The sequence below is a fragment of the Perna viridis genome, chromosome 8 (genome assembly GCF_037379345.1).
Source record: "Perna viridis isolate PV_CMFRI_1.1 ecotype Kerala chromosome 8, ASM3737934v1, whole genome shotgun sequence".
Taxonomy (NCBI): Eukaryota; Metazoa; Mollusca; class Bivalvia; order Mytilida; family Mytilidae; genus Perna; species Perna viridis.
In genome coordinates this window covers 17,402,658-17,426,403 of record NC_142452.1, presented here as the reverse complement: position 1 = coordinate 17,426,403, position 23,746 = coordinate 17,402,658, and the positions used below count along the sequence as shown (strand labels likewise).

At 32.0% G+C, this 23,746-nt stretch overlaps 1 protein-coding gene across 1 annotated transcript; it reads right to left on the bottom strand.

The window, feature by feature from the left end:
* Window positions 1-6,014: 6,014 nt before the first annotated feature.
* LOC148609575 (uncharacterized) lies at window positions 6,015-21,758 on the bottom strand (the record flags this gene model as incomplete). The annotated part of the gene is given in 4 exon segments (XM_088541960.1): window positions 6,015-6,119; window positions 7,540-7,719; window positions 8,488-8,739; window positions 21,667-21,758. Coding segments are annotated over 4 exon segments (598 nt in total), but the record flags the coding sequence as incomplete, so codon positions are not given.
* Between the last annotated feature and the right edge of the window lie 1,988 nt (window positions 21,759-23,746).

Genomic DNA, 23,746 nt, shown 5'->3' with positions numbered 1-23,746 from the left:
CATACAATTTTGACAATGCACAAATCGTGTTTATTAGGACAGAGCCTAAGAATATGGATGGCTCAATAACTTTCAATTGGAAATGATGTTCATACTTAAGAGTTGATTTTTTGTTTTAGGAAGTATGGAACTTTTCTTACATCACCCATAACAATATGGTGGTGTATTATAAACAGTCATTATTTGAATACAAAAAAATTGCCCCTGAAGGAACTTATACCACCGCAGCTTGTTTGACCCTGTACATCCGAGGATCAAAGTGGACACACGATTCATATTGGACACAATTTGTTTTGGATAGACTAGATACTTTTTACACACAAATTTGCTGCCATTTCTAAAACATCCAACTCCAAACCACAATCAGTACTATTTTTGTACTCATACAAAACAATGGCAGAATATGAATGCGAATTTTCTTCAAAAATAAATTTCTGACAATATGCGCGCCAACAGACCTGGTAATTTAACACCCCATTAAGTTTCATACTAATTCTGCAAGTTGTTAAGAAGGATGCGGACAACGTATCAGACCAAGCTTTGCTGAAAAGTTCCGATGTTCAAACAGCCGTCCCTTTTGCCTAAACATACATTCCGGACAACGTGCACATTCATATACAATATAGGTACATTGTCGAAAATTATTGAAGATATGTGATGAGGCGACGGAACGGGTTGGAAATGCGAGGCTCCGCCGAGCTTTTTTTCACTTCAAGGCATATATACACCAATAATATATACTGAGCTAAACATTTGACTTTTTTATTTCGATACAAAGGATTCTGTATCTATAGCCTGTATCATAAATTTCTTAAAAATCTTATATAAAATAGCTATAGCACCCCTTTGTCGTGATAGGCTTTATATTCAGATGGCAACGGATCACACTTAGCAACCCAATAATACTCTTTTCCTTCAATATTCATTATTCGGAACGCAGAAAAAAACAGCTCGTTTCCGTCTGGTCTTTTTTTTTATTGTTCTTACTGCCAAACGACATACTTGGTCACTAGACTGGGAGTTTGCGGACTCAGTGCCAGTATTTCAATCCCATTTCTCATTTTACCACTTTGATCTTCTGCCGAACTAGTGTTTAAATTTTTAAATGTTGACAATTTTATCAGTTCGTTCACCTATACAATTTCCACTAAATTATTTGTTACCGGGTTAGAATTCCTCTATACCACGTTACTGTATCATCAGAGGAGTTTGTTTAGTCACGTAATTTCTTACATGTGTGTCTTTTGGAAGATTAATGAATTCCTTGTCTGGCACTGCTATGAATTCCTGATTTGGAACAAAATCTTGACTAGCGTTGTCTGACAGGTGAGGAAAAGACTGGGATAAGTGCTAATTAGACGGGTATTCATGGTCCTTTGGAGAATTATACAGGACGATTTGCCTTCTTGACTATTTAGTTCAGTGAAGACATGGGCAATATGATTTACTGGTGAGTAATCAGTAACTTGTATTCACTGCTTTAAAAGCTCTAAAGCTCTTAAATTGTTGCTGTCTAAATCCAAAATAGGTTTATCTGTTGAAACTTTTTTTTATGAATGGGTGATGCAAAAGAGGCTTTTTAAAAAGGGAAATTAAATTTACCAAGAATAAATGTTAACCCTACATATACTGCATTTTTCAACCCCGAATATGGCCAATTTAAGTTATTTCTTCGCCCCAAATAGACTCCCAAATCAACTTTTTAATTTTAATGCGTATGTGTTTGGCATTCTCGTGTTGACTTTCTAAAGAACAAAATGAAAAAATGAAAATGAAAGATTTGGCGAAAAAAGTCAAGTTTCTTGTTTCCTAAATATGTACGTTCTTTTTTTTCGAGGACCATAACCTATCATGACGAATGTAGTAGCCATGCTGAATTACAAGTGTTAAAATTATGATTTGATTTACTTGTGTTTAAATCTTTTGTTTGATCATAATTAAGTTTTGATTCTGAGGCTTTTCACATTTTAAAATAATCTGAAAAGATCTAATGGTCGAAGCTTAATCTTCATTGAATAATTGGATGTCATCTGTAAACATACTTAGTTTTGATTCATATTTGTCCCTTTCGATTGGAAGTTTGCAAAACTTGAATCTTACATTCTTCCTTGATGGTACATACTATAAGCTCAACTTGTAAACTATAAAGAAAGAATCAACAGGACATCCCTTTCTAGCATGTCCAATGATAGGGTTATATTTCCAATTTAAAATCAGTTACGAAGCCTCGTAAAGTCTCAGTTTTTCAATTTGATGTTGCGCTTTTGAAATAAAATTTGTATATATTGTATATGAAATTAGCACTTTGCAAGAGTTATCGTTCTTGATTTGGTTGAATTTTTTGGAAAGTTAGTGTGGTTTTCTTAAGAAGTACAGATCTTAATTCAAAAAGGACTAATGACACATAAGATATAGCATATGTAGACCAAAACAGCATCGTTTGTTTTATGGATTTTTCTACACGTTTAATCAAATCTAACATAGGAAGCGACTGATTTTATGTGGACTGGTACTTAAAAATAAGTATAATTTGTGTCCTGCTTGTCATTAGGTTTTAAAAACTGTGCTGAATTGCGTTATTGATTTTATCCATTTGAAAACAAAACCATTATCAGGTATGTTCGAAACTAATTTAACAAAGTTAATGTCGTTGCTTCGAAACAAATTCACGTGCTAAAATTAAAATTTAACACGAGGACATCGTAATCTATATAGGATATTTATTAGAATTTCACTGTAATATATATTTTTTACTATGTCATTAAATTTCTGTATCAAACGTTGTTTAGGTGGATTATTAGAATAAGAAGTGCACAGTTCATTCCCATAAGAATTCTTATAAATTGACAGCGAACAGATTCTTGAAAGCAAACCATAATATTGTCAGCATAATTCAAGTGTAATTATCATAATATAAAATGAATTAAGACTCAGTGTTTCAAATGGAAAAAGGCACAGTATTAAAATCATAACGTGATTGAATTTCGTTGTATATTGTGCTTAATCCCCGTGAACTAATTGAATTTCTGTACCAAGTGCATGTAAGTTTCATTGTCAGCAATACGTTTTGTTATCGAGCATTCAATCTCACTAGAGAAAAAGCGGACATCGGAGAAAACATTAAAAAAGATAAGCCATTAAAAAGAAATTAAGTATAGGTCTTTGACTGCTAAAAAAATAATATCATTCTAGAAATTTTGATTTATCTCTCTTTATTTAGATAAACACCCATCATTTAAAAATGGTAGATTAGAATTGACATTATTTAATCCAATGTTTTTGGTAAGAATAAATGGTAACAACAAATTACCGAACACTAATCCTATCCAAAATCAAGTCCACAATAAATAAAACAAACAAATATTTTTCCCACCACCGGGGTAGCTGGTACCGCAATGATCCTGACTTGGTACGGGCATTTCAAACAAGATGGTGGGTTAAATCAAGGTTTAATAGTGCGTTAAACCCCCCTCTCACATTGTGGTGTAAATATACAAGTGGTAAATAAATAACATCTCCATGTTATTGCGTCATAGTCGGAATATCAGCGGTCACATTAGCACAAATTAGAAGAAACTGAGTATTTTTCAACCAAGGACTAAATTCCAAAAATAATTTGGTAAGAGACCTGTTGACACACATTTCCTCATACCCCTGATTCAGGAATCTGTTACGCAGATATTTATGGCGTTCAAGGAAATCAGAGTAGCTAGTACTTGATATAGCGTAGCGAATCAATTGTGAAATATAAACACTAAATGCAGGAGATGGAGGTATATTGCTGAATAGGTAAGGAAAATTTATGATACTGAAACTGAAGTTGTCTATTTTATCATAACTCTAAGTTCTGAGATAACCACTGTTGTCCAATTCGAGATGCATGTCCGAAAAGGATACCGAACAAGCTGTTTCTGTAGTCTCCTTTATCTCGAGCTGTGGTGGATATATTGACAGTAACCATTTACCAAAACAAGACTTGTTGATGGACAATACATTGTCAATATATCTGTATGTTAAGTTAAAGGATTTAGCATCTTATATATATTTTATTTTTTATGAGATTCTGAGGAAATTCAGTCTCGTATGAATATAATAACAATATTGAGAGAATCATGAGAGGAGCACAGTTAGTGCCCATGGGAATACTAACTTGTTGTTGAAAAATAGAACCTTTAAATTAAATGTGACAAATATGTTATCAATGCGGAAATCAAGGATATCGTAAACCTGCTTTTCTGTGTAGTACACTTTGCTCTTCTGTGATGTTTTTGAAAAACGTGCGGATTTGTACAACATAATTTTTCGAAACAGCAAAAGATTTACGAATAAGTCCTTTCAAAAGAGATTTCAATTTTTTATTTGGTTACAACATAGTGTAAAGAGTTGAGAAGTCAAACGTTTGGAGAGAACTAATTTCCGCAAAGCTGGAGGTTTTATGTTCTGAAGTAAATCTTTAGAATGTTTAAGTACTCACATGTGATTAATGCTACTACGACAGCAGATGGGTGGTACTGCAACTACCTTGCTGTCCACCCTTCACTGTGGACAACATCTTTGAAAGGTGAATTGGCATCTCTTTTGTAGAGAAAGATCCAGCTGTATACCTTTTTTTGCATGGATTCGTACGAAGTTTGGGAATCCAATACAAGTTAAGTAAGTTCTCATATTTTGTTTCAATGTTGAGAGAAGACATGAAGGACTTATGGTTGTTTAGGATTTCATTTCATATTTGTCAAATGTAATACGTTTGTAAATGATATTACCTGTGATATTACTGTCAATGCATAATTCCTTAAAAAGGCAATTGAGGTAATTCGCTTTACAAACAAATACGATTAAGTTTTTGAAGCTTTGTCCGCAAGGACGATAGCAATGTCTTTTTATGCTTGAAAATGTTACTTCTTATTGTCTTAGTGTAGCTGTAAGAGACAAGAGGAACATATTGATTTTTGTAATATGGTTGAATTTGGGAAACTACCTCTTTACGATGAAGAATATTGCAGTTGTTAATATCTTCATGCATTGGTCATGACCTGGCTGATTGAAATGACTGTAAAAAAGCCCGATATTTAGAGTTCTTGAAATTCGGAAATGTTGCGTATGCATTTAATACGAAAATTAAAGAATTGTCCCGAATCACAGAAGAATAAAATAGGCAATGAAAAATGGTCTTATTAAAAAAGAACTGAATGAACATTCATTGGATAGATGAACGTATAATGGCAATTTAAGTAATTTTCTTTCTATTACTGTTGTTTTTTAACTTAATTCGTTAATGACATAAATTAATGTACAGGAAGTTTATAGTAAAGATACGCATTGTCCATTATCCAGTGGGGTGACAATCCAAACACATTCACTGCAGAATCAGAAAGAGAACTTTACAAACAAATCAGTCAAATAGCACTATCCCACAGTTCATAAGGATTAAAGATGAAATGTTACAGTAAGGACCAACTACTAATGGCAATATTTATTGAAACAATAAACAATATACAAAAACACAAATTACATAGTGTTATTATTACTATTACTATTACTATTACTATTACTATTATCATTATTATTGTTATTATTATTATTATTATTTTTATTATTGATTATGTCATTAATATTAAGCACCTATCTAAAATATCATTTACTCTAAAAGCTGTACAAAACACATATTTAAAACTAGTAGAAATGGTACATCGAAAAAAAAACAACATGACAATAGATGAAACTATATACAAAAAACTACCGGTTAGTAATTGAAACGTATTCTTTTTTTAAATTAAGTTATCCTAAGCAACTTAAAACGACATTCCTATCATTAAGTATTGTTGTGAGTGAAAAATATAAAATGATTTCATTTATATTGTGTCATGACCGCAACAAAATATATGTTAAACATTAAATTTTACGTTCACAAATGAACCCAAAATTAAAACCATAAACATTTCCTGTACATGTAGTATCTCCAAACTGAAACTCTGTTGTAAAAAGACTTAAGCATTTGTCTGTATTGGGCTCACCTGGAGACCACACTAATGCAGATGGTGGAATTGTCGTGTTATCGCTAAAAATCCAATCTCCATTCCGTTTGGTTCCATCTACGTAGTACACCATGTTACTTTTTACTGTAAATTATATATACAAACACATTCACGTAAAAGACATTAAAACATAAAACATTTGATATAACTCATTTTAAAAATTCCAAAATGTAGAGTGTTATTATTATTAATAGATGATATCTCAAATTATTCATATTAATATTTTGGTGTCAGTTTCGTACCATAATAACATTATACAGTTTACTGATATTAGTGGTATATAAGGAGAATATTTCATATCAACGAAATACTGTGAATATTGCCAAAAAAAAACATCTAAATTTCGGAATTATACTAGTAACTTACACACACCAACATAAATATCTTATTAATAAACTTTAAACAAAACTGAGAAATAAAGCACATGCGTAAAATATCTGATGCCTTCCGAAGTTTCTAATGCATTTTATTACAAATTGAAACAGAAATGTATTAAAAACAAAATTAAAAGAAACAAAAATATAAAAAAAGAATAAATAAAAACAAAAGACCAAAAACTAATTGAAAATAAACACTACAAAGACTACCAATTCCAAAACTCAATAATGTCTGCAATAAAGTTTTCTGCGAATACAATTAACTTGTAAAAATTAATTATTCCGAATATTAATGCGATTATGTATTCGAAGATATATAAATTAATAAATTTTACTAAAGAAAAAAGAATAGGTTTATTGTCTTTTAGAAAAGGTTGGATTGTCTCGACAAGAAGACGTTGCAATTGGAAAGTCGGTCGGTGTTTAAATATTTTTTTCGATACTATATCACTTTAATTTAACAAATCTTTAAATAAAATTATGATAAAAATCTTTGATAAAATTGCAACGAGTCATGGAACTATTGAGTATGTCCACGACAGTCCATTCTAGATTTCATGTACTTATTATGATAATAAAAGTATGTCTTTCATTTTTTTTTTTGTATCATTTATCAAATCTTTATCCTGCAACCTTGCTATTGGAGCAGTCAAAATGCATTGACCATGTATTTTCAAGTGATATACGGTCACTTACTGAATATTTCTTTTGTGTTGTGACGTCACGAACATTACATTTTTTTGAATTGGCCAAAATTAGTATAACAACCGGAAGCGCATTTAAGGTCCAAAACGTTATGTGCCATAATCAGTGATTTTCCGCGACGTTTGGACTATTTCGTGAGTATTGAAAATTTAGACTTTCTACTTTTCTTTCATAGATTTTGAAAAATATTGCCAAAAAATATCTAAATTTCGGAATTATACTAGTAACTTACACACAGCAACATAAATATCTTATTAATAAACTTAAAGCAAAACTGAGAAATAAAGCACATGCGTAAAATATCTGATGCCTTCTGAAGTTTCTAATGCATTCTATTACAAATTTAATGACGCATTCTTTCTGAACTGGGGATCGTATCGAAATTCTCAATGTGTATGAATAAGACGTCACCAGAAACGTACCTGTTACATCAACTAAATGATTTTTTAGGACATGATATTTGGCTAAACTATCAACTCTCACAAGTCTTCCTCCCTCAGAATCACAGTAGCTTTCGGAGTTGACGTAAGGTAAACCATTTTCATATTGCTTAACGCAAAACTCAGCTTGTAATTCAAAATACCCATCAATTTCACAAACCTCTGGAATGAAGGCAAATTAAAGAATTAGAACGGCCTGATTTGAAAGTACAAATGATTTAAAAGCAAAAATGTTCGAATGTCTAATAATGTTTGTTTTAAATGGTGGCATTTTTCTGTACCCAATGATTTGGTTTACAATGATGTTTGTGATTAAGTAGTCATGACTGAAAAAAATACTTGTTATTTCTTCAGCCATATTCACATATGTCGATGACATTGAGAAAAACAATTTATTTTTCAGCAGATATCAAACTGAACTTTCCTTTGAAATGAAAGAGAAATACCTTCACACTGTTTAATCAGATGTTTTCTTACCCTAAACGGTTATTCAGAGATAATTCTCTGGTTATTAAAACAAAACAAAACAAAAACAAATGTGAACTCGGGCATTACATTATTAATGCACAATATAATGCAAAATTTATTGTTTCATATATTTATATATTTACATGGTATTAGTATTTCGTGAACTATTAAAACGAAACTATAAATAAATATTGTGTTTAAATAATTTCCTTCACTTCTTAAAAAAATTAGTGCATTCCTATTTTGTGTCTCTCTATTGGTTCTTTTTTTATGTAAGCTATTATCCCCGGCTGATTGTGTTACCAGTTTTCGCCTAATGCTTTTTTTGGAGACCGGCTGATCGTGTCACCTGTTTTCCGTCTATTTTTATTTATGTGCCCGACTGATTCTGGTTTATTGACATATTTCCTTCTCTTAAATCGTGGTTTTCTATATTTATTATTATAAAATAATTTAACTTACTTGGTATGTAATACTCAAAACCTGTCGAGCTTTGTAATGATATAACTGGCCTGTGGAGAGTAGAACTACAAAGGCATCTTTTCTTATCTTTATTGAAGAAGCATCCCGAAACTTTCATATTATCGATATTTGCACAAACTAAAACACATTGTGATCCACTTGTAATCATAGATACCGCAGTGACAGAGGTATGTGGTTCTTTATTTTTACGACCTTCGTCATTTTGCCACATCAATTGTTTGACAACTAATCCTGAAATCAGGTTTACATTCTTGAATATAAAACTGCATAAGTAAGACAATTTAAGATTTATATCATAATAAGAACATTTTCACAGATAAGATTCCTTAAATTACCATTGTATTTGCCGGGATATGTGAAGTAAACACTTTACTTCAGGTCGTTCTTTTCCTTTATTAGTGTATCAACGATTGACAATAAAGCACATGACACGATCTATATACATAAACATCGTGGAGGGGAGGATCCACTCTTTGTGGTATCTTTTAAGGAGGTAGACCTAGGGTAGGTGACATAACTCAAAATCATTCGAACGTTTGTATATATCAAAATACAAGCAATCACATCCCCAATGAATAAAAACAAACAGCAAAGAAATTAAATATATTTTATCCTTTAACATTTTTATTACATGTACATTTCAAAAGATTATATCGTGAAGGAGTAAAAGAAAAAGTGTCAATTTTCAGTTACCATTGAAAAGTGGTATTTTGCGAATACTCTTTCACAACATCTAGAATTAAAGCTGTGCTGTTACTAGTATACGGATATGTTATGCGCAACAGATGTAAACAATGTTTGAGAACAACTTTTGATCTTCATTGCAATGATATATCCATACATGAAGTCGACATTAAGTCAATATATACCAGCAGTAAATATTCTGAAATCAAATTGATTTTGATCTCAGAGTACAAAGACGATATCGCACAAATACATATTTTTATTTCCCCTACACTATCTTTTTACCAGCTTTTGGATACATTAATTCCATACCATAGTACATAGGTTAAACAGTTCAGCCTCTTCAAAGTTTTAAGGTTCTTAAATGATATTAAAATAGTAAAGATTTGTATATCAGTTTCCAAACCAAACTCTATCATCGGATTGACACCAACATTGAAATAGAAATGTATTAAAAACAAAATAAAAAGAAACAAAAATATAAAAAAGAATAAATAAAAACAAAAGACCAAAAACTAATTGAAAATAAACACTAACAAGACTACCAATCCCAAAACTCAATAAGTTCTGCAATAAAGTTTTCTGCGAATACAATTAACTTGTAAAAATTAATTATTCCGAATATTAATGCGATTAGGTATTCGAAATTAATAAGTTGTATTAAAGAAAAAAGAATAGGTTTATTGTCTTTTAGAAAAGGTTGGATTGTCTCGACAAGAAGACGTTGCAATTGGAAAGTCGGTCGGTGTTTAAATATTTTTTTCGATACTATATCACTTTAATTTAACAAATCTTTAAATAAAATTATGATAAAAATCGTTGATAAAATTGCAACGAGTCATGGAACTATTGAGTAAGTCCATGACAGTCCATTCATGTAGATTTCATGTACTTATTATGATAATAAAAGTATGTCTTTCAATTTTTTTTGTGTCATTCATCAAATCTTTATCCTGCAACCTTGCTATTGGAGCATTGACCATGTATTTTCATGTGATATACGGTCACTTACTGAATATTTCTTTTGTGTTGTGACGTCACGAACATTACATTATTTTGAATTTGCCAAAATCAGTATAACAACCGGAAGCGCATTTAAGGTCCAAAACGTTATGTGCCATAATCAGTGATTTTCCGCGACGTTTGGACTATTTCGTGAGTATTGAAAATTTAGACTTTCTACTTTTCTTTCATAGATTTTGAAAAATATCGGATTAATTAAACTTTTTTTATTGTGCAAGAAATTACAGACAAATCCCCCATCGAATCAGAAAATGATTTACGCAAATTAGGTATTAAAAAATGTTCCCTCACGGATATTCATGAAAGTTGACAATATGAAAATTGATATTCTTGGCTACAGTTTTATATAGGTCCGATTAAGAGTCACGAATGAACAAAAAAAACGTACCTAATTTTAATTGAGGGTGGAATTTTTGTTACATTTTTCTGTGATTTGTACATTTCTTTGATCATTCTCGATGACAAACTATGCGATTATTTCAAACTCAAAATAGAAATCTACAAAGAAAACTTTAAAAACGCCTTTAAACACTATTGAAAGTTTAATTTGATGGCCGTAAACTGGCTCAATGGATATCCGATTTCGCTCCTACTTTTCACACCATTGAAATGAAAACAATGTCGTTCCTACGCTTTACCGTTCGATGTTAACCCAAATATTGACGAATCAACGGATTTGTTGCAGTTTAACAAGTATGCTGACCGAAAGGCATTTCACCATTTCGACAAAGTTTGCTTATGGACACAATATGCGTGGTTTCTAATTTTTGAAATCTGTTGCAACATGTAGGTAGCCTGATTAGCTGATCAGTCCATACAAATATGCAGTAGTTTTGTTTTCATTTTTGTCCCTGTTTCGAAGTCAAGTATTTGTTTTGTTTTAAATGATAAGAAAAAACTGTAAATGTACCATTTTCTTAAACCACTCAGTTTTTTTACTGTTACAAAAACATATACATGTACATGTGCATGTGCTTCTTATACATGTAGTTTGAACTTATGAATTATCTTTAAATTGCCAAATTATCCAATTAAAATATTGTTGTACTCTTTATCGAGTTATCCTTTTCTAGTACTCAAAAGGGTTACGTCATAAGTGAGTAGTGTGCTGCTTATTTAAATTTTGGGTAGAGTGGACAAGCAAGTACATGTGGTTATTATACATTGTAATTAACAATTAAATTACCATTACAATATTGTGCATCCTGGTGCCTGGTCATTCTGTTATTATGATTTTCCCCCTTTTGTCATACATTTATACCTGCCAGCTGATCATGAGCCAGTTCAGGTTTGTAACGCCTACCAACAACACTGACAACCATCAGTTATGCCCATATGGAGTTGTCACTTGTTTTGATCACTAATTTCAATGTACATTGTATATAACTAATTAAAGAACATGATATTGCTAAATGCCATAATTAATGTAACTTTCCATACAAAATGTAACGCATGATTGCCATGAATGAATACAACGTGCTATATACATTTGCATATAAGTTCAAATACAAACTGAGACAGCTAATGTTTCTAGTTAATTTACACCTGAGAGAGAGACTCAGAGCCAACAACAAAATTGTTATCTCATACATGTGTATAATAATTTAAAGAGTATATGATATGTCTTCAGACAGATTCATCTCTTTGCTGGTTTTCTTTTATTTGTGTTTTTTTTAATCTTCAATCTAAATGAAAAAAGTTAAATCTGTATTGATTGTCAAAGAGTACCACATCTTAAAAATCATAATTCCCTAAAACATTGTGCATTGGATTTTAAGACTTATAATGGTTTATTGAAAAGTGAAGTTTGAGAACAATATAGTCAAATTTAATCATACATGTTAACCCTCCCACTCCCACAAAATTAATGAAAAATTCAGAATCATTTAAGAATTGATTCTCAGTTCAAATAATATCCTACATTTCCTGTGATAAATAATAAATAATAGCATTTTTACATTAAAAAATACTTTAACACAACAAACTCCCACAGGGAACAATGTCAATGATCCATGTTTTTTTTTTGGGGGGGGGGGAGCGCTGTAACAAGTGTGGTGTAATGAGGACTTGAAAGCTGTACATACATAGTGCTACATACTCGAAAACTAAACCTATCATGCATATGATCTTCAATAACATATTTCACACCTCTTTCTTACACTGTCTATGCCATGTATATATATATTTCAGAAAGATATAATCAACACGGACAATTGTCGACATCAACATATACCTAGGGTTACATAATCAACATGGAAATTGGCAAAGACAAAATGTGGAAGCTAATACAATGTAACTTACGACACTGAATGACCCTGATGCAGACTTGCAAATGACATTTTACATCATACTTGTATTAAGGGGACCAAAGTTATATCGGAAATCAAAAAATGCAATCCAGGGACAAAGACCACACATGGAAAAGAGACAAATAACATAAAGTAACTAAAATCATACACACAAAGTAACAAAAGCGAATGAGCAACTCGGACTCCACTAAAAATTACGAGCATGAACCAGGTGCACCGGTAAGGTAAGCGTCCTCCTCTGCTTTTCTAGAAACACCCACCGAGTTGCTGATAGAAATTGATGATGATGTGCAGTTTGAGTCAAATTTGTACAAATTTTGGGTAGTGAAAAAAGATGTGCATGGATGTGTTTTGTATTTTGTTCTCACAACTTTGCATTTGTGATAGATCAGAGAAGAAGAGAGAATCATGAGGAAAATAAGAAATAACTTTCATTGATATCTGTGTAATATACTGTATAATAAATTTAAAAAATATTAACCTCCAAAAAAACCTTTAAAAAACAATAAAAATATATAGCAGTTGGTTACACATCCTTAGGGGTCTGGAAATGAAATTGTTAATTATCGTTGTTATCCGAGACCTTGTGTCCAACAAGTAAGACTACTTGCCTTATTAATGTAACTGAGGGTTCACCACAGGCTATGCAAAGGGTGGAACATACATTCTTTTGATTACCGCTATAACCTTAGTTCCCTTGATTACTCTTTCACACCACTGGGTCGATACCTCTGCTGGTGGATTTTGTCCCCGATTGTATCATCAACCCAGAGATACATTTTTTTAATTAATGGTTTTAGAAGAGGAAAGAAAGAAAACCTGGCTCGGACGTCGCTCAGTATAAAAAGGTCCAAACCTGACAGCAGAACGGACACTCTGTTGTCTTGTAAGAATGTGGTGTCCCCAGATGGGAATCTTAGAACCCTCACATCTGGTATGGAAAGTGCCACGACTAATTCAACTAAAAGTACCCAATCACACGTTCAGTCTGCAGACCATCTATTCCAGTACAAAAATTCTGACTATTTCAAAATTATCAAATCATGTTCTATCATTTTAAATGATATATTTGACTACAACAATGACGAACCAAATTGTACCATATCAAAAAGTGGTATTAAAAATTTCAAAACATGCAACATTCTTATAACCGACTCTAACTTCTTCAGTTCCCTTACAAACAAAACCATCCATACATGAAGTCTCGATGACTTAAGTTGCAAATCAACAAACTTAATATATGGATTAGAATGCAGCTTATGTGGTTTAGTATATGTTGGAGAAACGCAAGAACGATTAAACAAAAGAATGTGCGGTCATCGTTCGGGAATTAACACCACCAAATTCCCGACAATTTATCAACACTTTGATCAAAAAGGTAATTCAATCCTCTCTATGAAAGTTCGTATTTTAGAAAAAAAATTATCATCCTACGTACAGTCACGTTTTAAGTGAAAACTATCATAGGGAAAGAGATGAGTACTGGATACGCAGACTAGGTACTGCAATACCTTACGGATGCAATGACAACATCAAAAGTATAGGAAACCTTTCAAGCCAATATAACAATAGCATAAATGTGATGAATTTATTTGACAAAACTCCAAGACGGGAAAGAGTCATGGCCATCGCCACTAAACGTCACCTAAGTTACATGATGTTCCCATAGATGGTCTCCTTACTTTCATACGAAAACCTCTTGGACTTCATCACATTAGAACCAAACTTTATTCTATACTTCTCACCTTACTACACTCCCTTTACAAAACAAGTCGTGACACTCCTGTATTTGAGCCCACCTCATCATTATACTTGTTGCCATCATTTTGGATATTTGTTTCCACAGACTCTTTAAACCAGTTTGTGTGAAAAGTCAAGATGAAGAAAACGATCATTTCTTCCACTACCGTTTGTCAACAAAGGTATAGATGCAATTAATTTGGGTAATATTCTCCATCACAAAGACGTTACCAAGAAAACTCCCCCATATTTCAAAGACAAATTCATACCAATTATTTCATATTCCTATATTTCACCCTTCACACTTCAAGGCTAAACCACCTGACTGTTCTTGCAAAAACTCTCCATTCGAATATGGTCCTTCTGGTCACGTCGTTACAGGATATTTAACCATCATCGAAAACGAATCTCAGCGTAATATCCTTTCTAATGGTCCCAAGTACCGTGAAATTGGAGTTGTAACTTTAAAGTTCTTATTGATGCCGTCGAGGACTATGCAAGAAAATGAATAAAACGAGAACAAAAGACATTGGTTCTCTGTCAGAGTGGTTAAAGGATGAGAGGTCTTTAATTTTGAAACGAATGAAAGTTTAAAGTAGGTCAGTGAGTGCTAGGCTACAACGTTTTTCAAAGACCCCGTTATAGCAAAAACATTGTCTACTATACATGACAAATATGTTGTCGTACCAGCAGACAAAGCCCAAAACAACATTGTTTTTGTCTGCAAAACGTTTTACATCCAATATCTATTATCAGAGGTAGACGTAGAAAATAATAGCACTGATAAGACCTGCTACCACACTCTCCAAAGAATAGTTTGTGGAAAACCATAAATCTGTGCTATCCCCTTTTGGTCTCTGTACCAAGGAAGATGACTGTGATTTACGGTCCATGTACTGGATTCCTACACTCCACAAAAATCCATACAAACAACGTTTCATAGCTGGAACTGCAAAATGTACCACTAAACTTCTTTCAAAACTTTTAACTTCTATACTCACAACGGTCAAAGAGGATCTACAGTCCTACCACAATACTTGTTACTCCCGTAGTAGTATTAATTCAATGTGGATCCTGAAAAATTCGAAAGATATTTTGGAGACAATCAGTTCAAGACTATTATCTGAATATAACAGCATTAAAACCTGTCATTTTTCAACACTGTATACTTCTATTCCCCATACTCAGTTAAAATCCCGACTTAAAATCATTATACATCGTTGTTTTTTTTCCAAAAAAGATGGTACACCTAGATACAAATATATAGTTCTTGGTAGAAATTCCTCATACTTTGTAAGAAATAATTCCAAATCATCTTCCAAATATACAGAGGAAGATGTTCACAAAATTGGAACAAATTGTGCTCCTTTACTTGCTGACCTTTTCCTTCACTCTTATGAGACTGACTTTATAGCTGATCTGATCCGAAAAAAAGAATATCGTTTAGCTAGATCCTTTAATTTCAGTTTCCGCTATACAGATGACGTATTATCTTTAAACAATCCTAATTTCGGGGATTTGATACATCGCATCTGCCCCAAAGAACTTGAGATAAAGGATACCACAGACACTGTGAAGTCAGCCTCATATCTTGACCTACACTTAGAAATTGATGGTAAAGGAAAACTGTTGACCAAACTTTACGACAAACATGTTGACTTTTCATTCAAAATTGTCAACTGTCCTTTCATCTTCCTTCAGCACCTGCGTATGGAGTGTTCATATCACAACTCATACGTTATGCCAGAGCTTGCCAAAACTACGCAGACTTTTTGTATCGCGCTAGAACTCTAACAAATAGGCTTATGTTGCTACAAGATTGAAGTCATCACTACAGTTTTATGGTCGTCATCATGAACTCGTGATCGTTATGGTGTATCCATGAAAACTGATTTATTCAACGGGTCATAGTTTTCCTTTCCTCGATTGTCTACCCTGGACTTGACTATTCATGAGGAACTCGGCGGATGTTTCTAGAAAAACAGAGGATGCTTACCCTACCGGTGCACCTGATCCATGCTCCTAGTTTTTAGTGGAGTCCGAGTTGCTCATGTGCTTTTGTTACTTTGTATGTATGATTTTAGTTACTTTATGTTCTTTGTTGTGTATGTCTGTTTGGTCTTTGTCCCTGGATTACATTCTTTTGATTACTGCTATATACTTGCTTCACTTGATTACTCTTCAATTTTTCCAACCCTCGAATTTTTATCTGTAATGCTACCTGTAACCTGTTATCAAGGTTTTAGAAGGCTCATTAACTTCCTTCCTTTTTCCCCTACATTTCTATTTTGATCAACTATATATAAAAAAATATCTAACAAAAATAAGATTAATTAATTAATTGTTATCTTTACCCAGCATCATAGTGATTTTATGGTTGAGCTCGCAATGGAGCTGAGAACATAGAACAAAAGAAAGAAACAAACAAAATTTATTATTGGTCTTTAATAACATTTCACGTGCTGTGAATTTCATACTTAAAACAATGAAGGGATAAGGGAAAGCGAACATATACTATTGCATTAGCACTTTACAAGGCAAATTAACCTATTTTTCCCTTGCCTAGATAATTTTTTCCATTAAATAGTTCATTGTCTACAAGATTATATTTTTGTGTAGTCCAAATAATCATGCCGTCTTGGGTGGCTAATTTTTATTTTGCCTGGTTGCTTCTGGAAGAATAAACATCTGATTACAAAACGTCATGATTATCCGGACTAATTTGTTGAACATATACTACACGTGTAGTTCCAATTTAAACTGTACAATTAAAAAAGGACCCTTCAAGGGGCCAAGTTTGCTTATGCATTGATTGGAACTGGACAACAGAACATAAATAGTAAAATTGATTATTTGACTTGCTGTAATCGATTTGCTATTGTGCTCTCTGAGCCTAATGCTAACGTTCAATGACAGAATGACAACATTGAAGGGAAGTAATCCTTACGAAAACGTGGAAATAAATGTTATTTACATGACGGTCACAAAATCTGTATATTCTCGCTAATATATGAGATTTCAAATTAGGTACAAAGATGTTCCTTCACGGTTTTTTGTGCTAATTAAAAACTTTAAAATCTTACAATTTAAATGAAGGCACTCCCTTTTAGAGTCACGAAACTTTGTTGCTCCGAATTATGCCAAATAACAAAAACTATTAATTTTGGGCACTGAATTTTAGACAGATATTGGAAGATTATTTTTTATAATGCAAAGTTTATACTAACCTTATTGTGGCTCTCTTATTCACAACGCAGTATCAGACTGGGGATTCGGAAAAAGTGAGTTCCAAAATTTTCTTAAAAAACGCCACCTTATTGGCTTTCGCAGATTTATTAACAACTTCCCCAGTTCAACTAGGAATTTGTTTTACAAAGCTTGAATAAATCTATCAAACTTTATTTAAGTATAGTAGTGCATGACCTTCGTTTTACGTTGAGTAAATTCTTATTGTTTAATTTATCAGTATATTACTCCTTACTTTTGATCGTTTATATATTGAAGGTACAAACCCTCATACTTTTTTAGGTCATGCAACTAATAATCAGTTGTGGTTTATACTTTGACGAAAGCTTTTGATTTGGAAACAAATTTGCATCATTCCCTTAAGTAATCAGAGTTATCTTCATCGTTGTCAATTTAACTCATTCAATATTCATGAAACAAGCATCCATGCAGAGCATTCTACATTTTCCTGAATTCTTGTCAATCCCATGATAAATACTTTTGTGACTGATATCAAAATTAGGTGACAAGGACCTTTCACAAATTATTTATTGAATGAATATAATTTTTCCTCATGGTGAAATGTGAGTTGCTGTAAAGTACCCCCCATAGCATCGAAATTTAAAAGTTTACAATGTAAATGTCTCGTCTTTAAAAGTATATTAATCAATTTCTCCCAGAGCTATATTCTATATACAGTTCATTAATGATTTTATCAATAAACATTAATTAGACTTACTCGAATGGTGAATCAATTCCAAAAAAATATTCTCTCATTATTATAGCGCCTTGGAAGCTAAACCAAAGAGGGTGAAATTGAAAAACTGTCGTTAGCATACATTTTTTTCATGAGTATATTTTAAGTCACGCCAGTCTATTAGGCTTCATGTGTGAATCATCTTGGTGCATTCAAATTACGGTAGCATTTATCAAATAGAAATGAAACAAATATTAAAACAACGAAGTTCACTATTTTGATTTGTACAAGACTTCTGGTAACTGTAAACGTATTTATTTTTGCGGATTCTGTCAAATGAATATACTCGCAGGTATTTATTTTTGCGGATTCTGTCAAATGAATATACTCGCAGGTATTAATTATCGCGGTTTCAAAAATGATTAGCGTTATATACCTTAAAAAATCCATTCGCGGGTACTATTTTTCGCGGTTTTCTGTCCGGTGTGAACACGTTTAAAGTAATTTGTTTTCTTTATGCAAACTAGATTGTTTGGTATCAAGCTCCGAAAATCATCTGACGTTCCGGAGTCACTCGAGACACTGCAGCCACCCCTCTCAGAAAATACAAAAATCGTCCGAACTAGGTGAAAGGTAAATGACTATACGCAACGTTACCCTGTGATAAATTTGTATTATTTCCAAGAATTACGAAAGGCCTGTCTGTCACGGTTAGTAAAACAGAAAACGAACGTCGGACGCTGCATGGAATTTGGTTTGGTATATGCTGTCTAAATTATAATATAATTATAATATAAATATATTAAATATATATAATAAATATAATATTACAATATACAGATAAGTAACTACAGATAACTTTGTGAAATTTGTTGATATAAAGTTATATGGAGATACTTAAAACAAATTCAAAAATGTTTTTTGTTAAAAGTGTATATTTTTCAAAATCGTACATTATGGAGATACATAAAAAATATAGATATTCTTTTTTATTTCGTCATGAAAATCTGTAGCCATGGTAACATTATAAAAAATATATCAGTTTCATAAAAAATGTGGCTGCCTTCTCATAATTTATTGTCAGAAAACAGGTTTTCTAAAATATCAGGCACTTTAAAACTGACAGAAAAAGTAGGCAGACATGGTATTTCTGTAAAAAAAAGTGTACCTTTTTTTTCTGTTAATTTTTTTCCTGATTTGTCAGTTGGTGCAGGGAATAGAATCCAATCCGGCAAGGACCCGAATTTTTTCAAATAGCTTAAAACATGGATTTAAGACCTCTTTCCAATTAAAAGTATTGCATCTTTTTATGTACGAATGCTCTACTACCCACAATCAATATTTCCACCAAGTTTCACATTTTATTTTTAAGTTTTACAAAATTAGACCGTGCAACAGTGCACCTCAATCCAATCTGTATAGTACAACCTTTAGCTTTACGTCGCTAATTGCGTCCACTGGACTACAATCCGCGATATCAATGTTCCAAAAGAACGCTGTGATTAAGAATCAATCTTTCATTTTGGATTTTATCCCAATTAAAAGTAAATCCAAAGTTACCTTCCTGATAATAATCAGGAATTATACTGGTTTGATTTGTTTACGCTTAATGTTATTAAATAATTTCAACATCCACTTCCTGAGAAACATTTTTTTGAGGTAAAATGAATGTAGATGACAACACTATTTCATCGACATGTAAGTTTTTCAAGAATATCAAATCAAGTAGTGCAAACAAGAGGAAAGAAATATTGATTAATTGGTAAGATATAAAAATTGTTCACACTTCAACCATTTGAGATGCTCTATATAATACCAATGGTACTTTGTCAAGCAAATGAATAATTAATTGAAAACGCTCAACAAGCTTTATTTCAACTACTTACGATCTACAAGTAAAATGATTTTATTCTCAGGTGTTAATTCAATGTTAATGCATTGTTCAGAAGTATTAAATTTCAGATTAAAATAATTTTTGGAAACGTTATTTTCAATTTGTTAAATTGTTAAAACACTGTTCAAGTCAGAAATACTACAATAAATAAAAACTTTTATAACAAACTGATTTCCCGAGAGACATATTGATCAAGCGCAGATTTTTTTACTGGACTAGTAAATTCATAATGTAGCGCCTTTCTTCCTTTAATTTATACACCGCCTATGTTTTTATGAGACATAGGGCAAAATGATGGGTACATTATTCATAAGATAGTAATTATCCCTTTATACATATTCACGACCCGTTTACTGGGTTATTTCCCTTACGCTTTGAAAAGTAAGATTCTACCTATCACCATTTTGTATCTATTTAAAGTAAGTAAGTTAGTTTTCATTAACTCGATTCGGAGTAACACAGAAAACTTACCGATTTACCTTAAAATGGCTTCCTCGTTTTGGGCCACTTTGGAATTTTTGAAGAATCGGTACTTTAGCCAATTTTAATAAATTTTGCAGAAAGTTAAGGCAATGAAAGCATCCGATGAGCTTTTTAACTGAAATATTATAAATGGAGCTAACTCGTAATATGCGGACAAATATAATTGCGTCTACTATTATTGGTAATATTTGCAATCAAAACCGTTGACAAAGCAGCCTTTTGATTGTTCTCTACTGTAACATGTCGGACTCCACGCTTCGAAATTTCAAATTAAAAAAACAAAGCGGAATGAGTACAACCGAAATTGTAATTCTAAAATTAGATCGATAAAATTGTCAACAACCAGCCCAAATGCGGACTGTATCTGGACTGAATTTATTTAGGTTTTTTTAATTATCTCTATATAAGCCTTTGAGATGGCGATCGAAGATTTTAATACAATATAGCAACTATACAAATAAATAAATTGCCAATGATTCTGCCTTATGGTTTTGCATAACTTCTTTCAACATTGTGACTTTCAATAACTTATTTATAAGCTGTGCAAAAATGGCCTAAACATTTCTGCAGTTGAGGTTTTTATCAACTTTTAATATTTTCCCAGATCATGTCTGTCCGTAAAGTATTCTTTTCCTAAGTGAACAGTCCCTCCCTCCTCTTTCCAGGTTGTTTCAAGTTATTATGAACACGTTTCTTTCTTATTGTATTGATATTTTTGGTGAACTATCATGTCTGAAAAGTTTTGTCACGGCTAAAGGATCAAAAGTGGTTGACATGAGAGGAAATATAATAAAAATGTGAATGAAACTAAATTACAAAGAGTTTAAAAAGAGAAGACATTCTTCAATATCGTAAAAGGATAGAGAATAAAACAACGGTACCTGTCCCATTTGTATTGACATACAGTAGAGCCATCCCAGATATATGGAAAATATTTACAGAAAGAACTTCTTTCCATTGAAAATTATTTGCAAAGTATAGTTCAAATCAAAACAGATAAAAAAAAAACCTATATAATGAAACTATATCAATGTTTATCTTTTGTAATGTTTTTTCTATTCAATGTTCATATTTTTAGATAAACTCTCGACATTAAAAGTTACCTGATATTTTCAGTTGACTGTCAAGAAGAAAAAAGATCCATAGAATCATAAGAATATCCATTTTTACCGAATGCCTGGTACAATCTGTAAAATATTCTAACTTGAATTTAAATCTCGAAGACCGAAAAAGTGGTTATACGTAAGAAAAATATTTTTTCATATCTATATATTTCTTTCTAATCAAATATTACATTGCAAATATAATTGAATAAGTTTTGTTACTTCGAAAATGAAATTACCACATTCAACATGTTTGATTCATCGACACAAAAATTACTACATGCTTTTCACTTACAACAAGTTATCTGATTACTATTGGTATTGTATGACGTATATGAACAAACTCAATGACAGCGAAGGTAAATTATAGCTTTAAAGTAGACACATTGTCATTATTTGAAATAGTTATCATTTATTTGTAACTAATTATAGCGACAGGATTAGTTAAAGAATTATTATAAATATTATCCATCTATTAAATAAATAATTCTTTCATGAGAAGCTATAGTCTACATTTCCTCTGGCGTTATAACAACATATGCAGAATGATTTTGGTACTAGATGATGTAATCTAATCTCTGACTGACAAATGATATCTGCATCTGGTTTCCACAATAATCACTTACATTTATTGTATAAACGGTAGTTTCAACTTCATGGTGTACATTATTTACGTTTAAAGACTATATGCTAAAATATTAAGTAGTACTCCACGTAAGAATCATGCAAAATCTGATTCATTGTTGGAAAGCCTACATATTTTTATTTTTGATATTTTATTTATAATGTCATAGTAAACAGAAAGTAACACATGGTTTTTTTTAAATAACCCATCTTCATAGGAGATAAAAATTATAAAGAATGTACTGTAGATTCAAAATCAAGGGAAATATCTCTGTAAATGACAAAAGAAAAACGCTGGAGTTGTAGCATGCGTGTTGTTATAGGTTCTTAACGATATGTATCTTGAACACTTGTAGTGAGCTTTCGCACAACAGTATACAATTATGTTAAATTGCATAATTAAAATTGCTGGGCTATGTTTAAATCACCAAAAACGTTAAACATCATTAGTTTTATCCATAATCTGAATAACTAGCTACCTCTAATGCAATATCGTTGGAGTTACTACTTAAAAATATGTTCCTAAAAATTTTGTGTATTTTTACAAAAAGATTTCCTTCAACTTTTTTGAACGTTTTAAACGCCCCAAAATCGAGAAACGTTACTTTGACTGCATAAACCCTATGAAGTACATTATAAATATTAATCCGTTCCCGTCGCGTCTGTCGTCTGTACACGGAAGTTCTAGTAATGATAATGGATTTTATTCCGAGTGAGCAATGCAGTAAATTTACAGAAATTAATCTGCTCTGATTCTCTCAGACAATACTACCAATGAAGACAAGATATTATATACATAAAAATAGGTTAAGTAACACGTTAAAAATGGTCAGATAGAAATGGCAGATTTTCATGAAACAGGACATAGTCGACCAACAGGCTTGAAATAAGATCCCACAAGATGGGACTCGAACCTGATGGAGGATACCAAATATCACAACGCTGCGAATAGTAGTTGATGAGGAAAGTGTTACAAAAATGTTTGCAACTGCTTGAATAGTTGGAAAATACAAGAAGTCGATAAACAGGTAGTAGAAGTCGACAGACCTGAAATCGCATTCCACGATAGAGACCCCATGCTGAAATTGAATAATGAATATCTATTGGTTTGATTTATAGATGCTGAGAAAAGAGGGATCAATTTCACAAAAATTGGAAAAGGTAAAAGAAGTCGTAAATTATAACGTCATTATGAAAAATTGCATTACTTTCCTCTCATGGTGTTTTGTGATATCGACAACCGTCGTCTTGCGACATATACCATATCGACAATCGTAGTCCTGCGACATATTTTTAACTTACTCTGTCGGGTATTTTTGATATTTTTTAGTTGAATATTGGAAGAAACAACCTGAAATTTGTACTGGATTCCTAAATTTCACAAGAATCCATACAAACAACGTTTCATAGCTGGATCTGCAAATGTACCACCAAACCTCTTTCAAAACTTTTAACT